Genomic DNA, 8,102 nt, shown 5'->3' with positions numbered 1-8,102 from the left:
GAAGTGCCACCCCCCATGTAATCTAATTTAATGATAACTAGACCTACGATTATATTTAAAGCATACCGTTGGTCATTAAGAACACATTTATTTGCAAGTTTTTGAAATTTACAATCATTTCATCTCCTCCTTTTTCATGAAAACAGTCTAGATTTTACACATTGTCCCTTTAAGTTCACACATACATAAAGGTCCAAGTGCATTTTAGCTTCATCCTGAAATTTCACTTGAAAGTCAAATCCCTAACTTTTTATGAATACCTAGTAAATTCCGTCCGTTTGTCAGAAAATGATGATTATTAATTCAAGTACAGTGCAAAATGACAGTTTAATGACAAAGCTCCCAAAAGTTTATTCCAATAAAATTGCTATTCTATTTCCCATAAAAGTCTTTGTTGTGTTCTGACACAATCATGTTGTGCTGTAATGCCTAAACATTTAGCAGGGGTGGGCAAAATTGAAATTTTGTTTTTAGAACATACAGATGTGCAAAGTCATTTGTAAAATCAAAATAATAAAAATGTGTACATAATATACATGAAGTCAAGTAAAAATGTAACTTTAACAACCATTTGTTCTTAGAATTATGGTTATTTTTAATCAAATAAAAAATAGATATTTTTAATTTACTAAACTGTGGTACATTATAGTCATACTTACAATAAATCAGTTATCCAATTATTTATTTGGGTAAAAGAATACAAATATGTTAAAACAAACAATAAATTGATGTCACAAATTTTGAGTTGAATGAATGCAATAAATGATCATGATTTTTTTTTTTTTTTGCGCACCCCTTTGGAACTGCTTCTTGTTTTACCCCCAGCAAACAACCACGTTCTGTCTCTCAATTTCTCGCAGGTGTTGCGTCCACCTCCTCTCCTGTCCATCTGTTTGTCCGCCCGTCCGTCTCAGTACGAAATCACGCAGCTCATTTCATCAGCCAGCTGGTCCTCAAAGCGAGAAACGGACTGGCCGGCTCCGCGGGCGATCAAGTCGGCGGCGGCGCTCTCCATCTCGTCCAGGCTCATGTGACAAGCTTCGGCGATTTCCCGCTTGGCAAAATTCACGAACTTGGGGTCCTTGGCGTAGATGCCCAGACCTTCGGAGATCAGGATCTGAAGAAAAAGAGGAAAAAGCGTATAACTTGACTACCATTCACTCCAGATTGAGAAGCTTTCCCGGTGTCAACATTTACGTGTAGTCCAGTTCATGCCATTGACGACTACTTTCTGGAAAAATTTCATGAGTTTTATTGTCATATGCATAGTAATACCACACAATGAAATTTCTATTCTGTTCACTTCCCCGAGCAGACTACAATCCATAATCGAGCAAATAAAAGGTAGGCAATAATAATAATTAAAAAAAAAACAGCAATAAAGCAATAAGGGCAGTAAAAGTGAATCATAAATAAATGAATACTCTTACATTCTGAGCATATTGCGGAGCAGATTGAGTGAAAAGACTGTATACATACATACATGCATACATACATACATATATATATATATATATATATATATATATATATATATATATATATATATATATATATATATATATATATATATATATATATATATGTATATATATATATATATATATATATATATATATATATATATATATATATATATATATATATATATGAGGACGATTTAGCTGATCTGTTCTTGACAAACCAACAAAGCAGAAGGCCTGCTACTACTACCAATGTCGTGGAACAAACAGAACACCTTCGATGCAAATAGAAGTTTGCACGGCGTATAAGAAGCCTGGTGGCCCACCAGGATTTTCCTGCCACACCACCAGGCTAAGTGGCCCCCACATTTTGTTGACAATGAAGTTTCATGGCTCTCAACTATATTAATCTTGACCACAAGTGGAAGTTTTACATTTGGATGCACTTTGTATCTAGCAGCGGGAGGCGATATTAAATGAGATATTAATGTCAATTTAGCCAAGCTAGTTTGTGGGAAGCCAGAACACACATATTTTCATTTTTTCTGGGCCTCAAAAAAATAATCACAGTGAAGTTCGATGAAGAACAACCGCGATGCAGTGAAATTGCAAAAAGTCGACTGCGACCGTATGCTACAAAACTGGTACTGACCGACTCCACCAGACTGTCTGCGCTGCCTTTGTCCACGAAGCCCTGGTTGGCCGGCGGAACCCTCAAGCTGCCGTAGGCGCCGTTCTGACCCGAGTACCAGCCGGGACGGCTTCCCGCGGGCAGGCTAGCCGAGCCGTCGCTCCACAGCGGTTGATTGGTCCCCGTGGTTTCGTCCACCAGGATCATGGGAGTGTAGATCAGCTTGCCCCTGCGCCCCGACGGAGCGATGAACCCGGGACCGGGCGTGTGGCCGGCCGCCACGTTGTTGGCCCACGAGACGGAGGAGGACGACGATGCGCTACTGGGCCTCGAGTCCAGGCTGTGCTGCGTCTGGCACGGCAGAGGCGAAGCCTTCAAATGAGTCCAACGGGACGAGTGCGTGTGCAGGTGCGTGCCTTCTTTTTACCTGGAGGCGAGACCTGGACGGGGATGCGTTGCCTCGGTAGTTCCCTGGAATGGGAAGATCGTCCACGCCGCTCTGCGGCCTCAGACACCGGAAGTTGAAGGCAGGCCTACGACCTTAACAACAAACAGGAGAAGGTGACTATTTGGATAGAGTTGGTGCTAAAGTCGCATCTGATTACATCCTTAGCTAAAATGCTGTGCATAACTTTAGGGTCGTTGCTGGATTGCAGTTTTTTTTGTGCCTTGAATTGACAGTTTATGCTTCATTTTCAAACGCGAACACAACTGATTTCAGAACAGCACCTTGTGCACCGAGATGCTCACACCGCAGCCTGCTCGCTCTGTCAAGTGTTGTCTTGACTTTGCTTTGCTTCAAGAACTTCAAAATAAAAGCATAGCAATGCCATTCGTGTCATATGTTACATGTACAGATAAGTACAATTTAGTTTGAAGGTTGAGTTGACTTTCTCACGTTGGCTGTGACTACAATACTGTGACTTGACAGGCAGCACATTGTTGCGTTATTTCTAGTAGCACTTGTAAGAAAATAAACAGATCAAGCCCAATCCCTCCCCGATCGTGGGAGTTTGGCTGCTGGAAATCTTGGGGCAACAAAAGTTTGGGCAGCCCTGATGTACAATAGTTTTTGTATTATACTACCCCCAGATGACCAAGGTGCAAATAACGAAAAGAGAAGCACAATATTCATTAAACTGAAGCGAAAAAATGTGTCCAACCAAACAAAACAAAAAACATTCAATTCTATTGAATTGTGTCATTACTACAATATCACAAAGTGCTATCGTTTTGTTATTTATTTATTTTTTCTTTTATATCAAATTGTGATTGGGCTCACCTTTGGGTATGGCGGGTAGCAACCTCCTCCTGACAAACTGCGCGCCGCTGCTGCCGGCGTCGCTTCCGTTGTAGTCATTGGGAGCGTAACCTCCGCTCATCATGCTGCCGTTGTCGTTGCCATTGACGATGCTGCTCCCGTTGTCATTGTAAGTCGAGTACCCGTTGGCATTATAGGCGTGTGTGGGGTAAGACTCCCCGACGATGCTCCCTCCTCCGCTAACGGCGCTTCCGTTGTATCCGTTAGCCAAGCCGTTGGCGTCGCACGACATCTCGTCGACGCTGCTGGCTCGATCGATGCTCTGCCCGTTGAAATCCGGCTCGGGCGGTAAAGGAGACACCGGCTCGGGATACACGTACCTACCGGGTAACAAATGTGACAATTAGAAACCTAAAGCTTTGGGGTCAAGTGTGAAAGGTCATGTACAATGATTCTGAAAGAAGGCTCGCGGTACCATAGAAATATTATTACCAAGGTTTTAAAAGGGAAAGACAATGCCAATTTCAGCCATTTTGTCACTGGCACTCACCTGAAAAAGACATCTTAGATGCTCAGGGCTCATTTAATAACCAATCATGACTCACCTGTTTTCCGTGTTAGGTCACGCGACAAGCTGAGTCGTGATAGGCTGTTACCTGAGCTGTGAGCAACTGTGATATCATTTTCAGTTGACAGCAAGAGGCAAAATGCCCCTCGAGATGAAAAAAAAGTAGATGTTTTCTGTTTAATTTATACCTCACAAACATCATCACAGTCATAATGTCGGGTTTACACTAGTGGGCCTGCAAAGCACATCAACTGGAAAGAGTTTACCTACAATTTAATCAATGACAGGAAAATAAATGTGCGGTTTTCGGCATAGTCAATTGGGATTGTGTTGATGTTGCTGTGAAAGGGTGTTATGACAGCAAAATAATTCTGTACAGAGAAAACACACCCGTGAACATCAAATACCACTTGAAGGAAACTTGGTCTGGTTAATGGACAACTTGATGTCCTATCCGGATATACTGCAGCAGTCATCACCCCAATAAACCAGCTATAACAGCAAATACTTTTCGACTGACTAGACTGTTCCCTTACCTGTCATCGTACGTGAGATTTGCAGAATCTCCCTCGCTTTGAGGAACTTGCTCAACCGCTGCGGGGGCCGTGGCCTCCTGACCTATGAACTCTGTTGCGTCCGGAGGGGGAGGTAGGTCGCTGATGGAATCCGCCCTATTCACGAGCGTAAAAACAAATGAAATCAGGTAGCCAATTTAAAACTTTTTCTACAACCTCCACAGTGCTATAAAAAAGACAAACCCGAAAATTGTGAAAAAGTCAGCGACTGTTGTTGCTTTATAATCTCAAAATAAATTGAGTGTTTCAAGAGGTGTAGGATGTTGTTTTTTTCATGAAGATATGTTGAGGTAATTAAAAAAAAAAAACTCTTGGTCTTGATATTCATTTCCCAGCAGCCAAAGTGCAATTAGTAAAGGAAGTGTATGAAAATAAGAAATTAGTGGACGATGGGCAGCAATAACTATGGAGTTGTTTATCCCGACAAGCTAGCCAAGGCACCCATTTGAAGTTGCCACAGAATGACCTGGAGTCTCTCGTCTCAAATTTAATTTCTCGAACAAGTCACATAAATTGACAAAGCCACCGATGAATGTCAAAACCAGCAAGAATGTGACCCTTTATCACCACACCAAACAGAAACCAGAAGGACTTATGGCGGTGCCAACACAGCCGGCCAAACATGTTGCATACTGTACAAATACGCTATGCTGTTCCATCACCATGTCATCTGAACATCGGCAAAGAATCCAAATGTAATTCAGAGTCAGATCCGGTATGTCTGTCTTTAATGAATTTCTATTTCTATTCTATGCGTTTGGTAAAAACGCATCACATAAGTTTTAATTTGCTTTCCTTTTTTGACAACAAACGAATTAAGGGCACTTTCAATTCACTTCAATGAGAAATACATTTTTGGATTTGAGTATGTGGTTGCATAACATATTCAAGTCATATCCCCATAGAGTTTAGAGTATGCCAATGAGTGTGGGAGCGAGAACAGGATCCCACCTGCTGGGCAGCGCGTCGGACCTTCCGGGCTGCTCTGTGATGACGCCGCCCCCCGGCAGTCGGGAGTCGTCGCTCAAGCCCGTCACCTGCTGCGTGACCACGTGCGGACCCGCCTCCGCCTCTGTAACGACGGCGGCAGTCTGCTGCACCAGCGTTTCGATGGGTGGCATGGGCGTGGTGGTGACCGAGGTGCCGCGCTCGCTGTCAAATATATCGTCGGCACCTTCCTCCTCCTCCAGGTCGCACGCCATTGCCAGGCGCATCTCTGGAGCCAGATCTTGCAGCGTCCGCAAACCTTGCTAAGGACACAGACCCAACTCGTAAAAGTTTTTGTTTCCAAACCTTGTGAAAAGCTGGAATGTTACCTGAAGAGCGGCGGCCTTATCCTTCTTTTTTGATTTGCGTTCCCTCTCTTTTCTCTTGCGGTATTTTTTGAAGTAGTCCTGAATCAAGAAGCTGGCATAAAACTTCCCACAAGTCACCTCGTCCCCTGAGAAGGAAATGGAAATTTGACAAGCAGGAGTGACAAAGAAGGACTTGACATGGCAGGTTTCACACTCAAAGCAGCCTGGCTTGTAAACGCTATGATGCTAATGTAATACTTCAAAATACCTTTAGGGGGCGGAATGATTTCATCTATGAGCTTGGGTTTGGTCCGCTTCCACAGTTTCTTGATGATGAGTTTGAGCTCTTCATTCTGTTGATCGATGGGCCCTGAGGAGGGCGCAAGGGACACATCCGTCATCATTTATTCATGCCAATCACGCATTTGGCGGCCGGGCTCTCAGTGGCAACCTCTTAATGCCATGGCAGTTACACACACAATAAAAAGAAAAGGCCAATGTAACGGTGCATTAACTGTGCCACGTACATCATCTGGTGCAGTTCACAATCAAAAGAAAGCTAAAAATAACATGATAAAAAAAAAAAAATAAATATATTAAATACAACACATTCCCATCAGATATTCTGCTAATGAATTATAATACATGTACTGTGTGCAAGATAACTACTGATGTCTAACTTGGCTCCAATTAGATTTGTTTGATGACATTGATTATATTGCCTAAAAGGCAAATTAGAAATCTGACTGGCTAAACAAACAACCCCATTGGTCATATTAGTGCCGTCAAACCAATTTCTTTTCTTTTTTTTTTTTTAATTGTATCGCAAAATTACAATTAATCACATTTTCAACTACATCTACATCGACATGCCGTCAAACCAATTTCTTTTCTTTTTTTTTTAATTATATCGCAAAATTACAATTAATCACATTTTCAACTACATCTTGGAATTAATGTAAATTTATCAAACAAAAAACATTTCATTTCAAAGTCTGTTGTAATAGCTTTCTGTGAACCTTTAATATGATTCTTTAGCTGTGGAATACAACAAATGATCAAATCTGACTCATTGTAACATTCAATTATTTTCTTTTCATGTTCTTTAAGAAACAATTCTCAAAACTCACCAACAGGTTTAGTTCTGCCTGTTGATATTATCATTATCAGCATTATCAGTGTTGTTAGTTTGGGGTTTCTCTTCACAGCAGCAATTTTTTTACATCTCCAATGAGCCTTCAAGCAACTTTTTTAAGTAAACGTCCATCTTTGAGATTCTCCTCTAAATTTGGTTGCAACGTTAGCAGAGATCAGCTGACAGAGGAAGAAAACCGAACTGAGTTGAGTAAAAGCTTCTATACATTTAAAATGAATCTCCAAAGTTAGTGCTTCAACTTCGACGGCTCTAAAATATAATGTATAAACGGATAAGAAAAATAGTGACTATACCTTGAATTACAAGTACCCAAATGTACATTTTTTTTTTACAAGATTCTTTTTACAATTTACAAGAGATATAAGCCAACACACGACAGGTCGCTGTGTGGCTTGAATGACACTGTCACCAATGCACTTTTTGCTGTTTGTTGAAGATTTTCAAATGCAAATAGACTAAGCGGTAAAGACAAAGGATGGAAGGATATACAATAAAGTTGACTTTTTAAAACTATTTATTATAAAGACATTGTGGAAAGAAATAGGAATGTCCCTTCATTTCAATAGGAAATACTCATTATTTTGTGCAGACTGTAGAGACATTAGTTTTTAGTCTCTTTTTGTTTTGACTCATTTAAACTACCCAACTAAGTCTTGCGTTCAGGGCAAACTTGGCCATGGAATCTAAACTTGTGGATATGCAAGCGCCTGACTGGATTAAAGTAATGCAATTCACTTGGAGTCAGTCAGTTCTCCCTCAAATGTCTTTTAAGGACATAAGAGGAGCATATACATTCTTTGGCCTCCTTCTGCTTTACAGATTGTATTACTGTTGAGTGCAGTAAAAAAACAAAAAAAAACCCAGTACCTTCAGTCTTGATCTTGAGGGACGTCCTCACCAGAGCGAAGAGAGTGGCGTTGAAGGTAACCGTCCCGTCGGGATGCAGCGGGACGTTCATGGAAACCAGCCTCTGAGAGGAAGCCACATGTGGAAACATCAGTCAAGTATGAAGGATCCTGCGCAGAAAACAAGAACTTACTTTGCAAGCAACCCGATGAGGACACAGTTTCCCAAAACCAAGGGGGGGCTGAATTCTCCGCAGCATAGTGATGACGTCAATGTGCTTAATGCGGCCTCTGCAACGCAGCAAAAC

General features: G+C 41.4%; 1 protein-coding gene across 4 annotated transcripts in view; it reads right to left on the bottom strand.

Annotated features, from left to right (window-relative positions):
- Positions 1–308: 308 nt before the first annotated feature.
- cacna1fa (calcium voltage-gated channel subunit alpha1 Fa) overlaps positions 309–8,102 on the bottom strand; it is a 28,120-nt gene continuing 20,326 nt past the window's right edge. For all 4 annotated transcript variants that reach the window (XM_088408535.1, XM_088408538.1, XM_088408536.1 and 1 more), the window contains 10 exons: positions 7,989–8,085; positions 7,817–7,919; positions 6,062–6,163; positions 5,815–5,939; positions 5,450–5,748; positions 4,460–4,594; positions 3,377–3,735; positions 2,522–2,634; positions 2,116–2,445; positions 309–1,117 (listed from right to left, as the gene is read on the bottom strand). In XM_088408535.1, coding sequence (XP_088264661.1) covers positions 911–1,117; positions 2,116–2,445; positions 2,522–2,634; positions 3,377–3,735; positions 4,460–4,594; positions 5,450–5,748; positions 5,815–5,939; positions 6,062–6,163; positions 7,817–7,919; positions 7,989–8,085 — 1,870 coding nt within the window. In that variant the 3' untranslated portion in view covers positions 309–910. The remainder of the gene's footprint in view (positions 1,118–2,115; positions 2,446–2,521; positions 2,635–3,376; positions 3,736–4,459; positions 4,595–5,449; positions 5,749–5,814; positions 5,940–6,061; positions 6,164–7,816; positions 7,920–7,988; positions 8,086–8,102) is intronic.

This window comes from Hippichthys cyanospilos, chromosome 2 (assembly GCF_059441005.1).
Source record: "Hippichthys cyanospilos isolate Australia breed blue-spotted pipefish chromosome 2, RoL_Hcya_1.0, whole genome shotgun sequence".
Classification (NCBI taxonomy): Eukaryota; Metazoa; Chordata; class Actinopteri; order Syngnathiformes; family Syngnathidae; genus Hippichthys; species Hippichthys cyanospilos.
The sequence above is the reverse complement of the archived record's forward strand: the minus strand, read 5'-3'. Positions and strand labels throughout refer to the sequence as shown.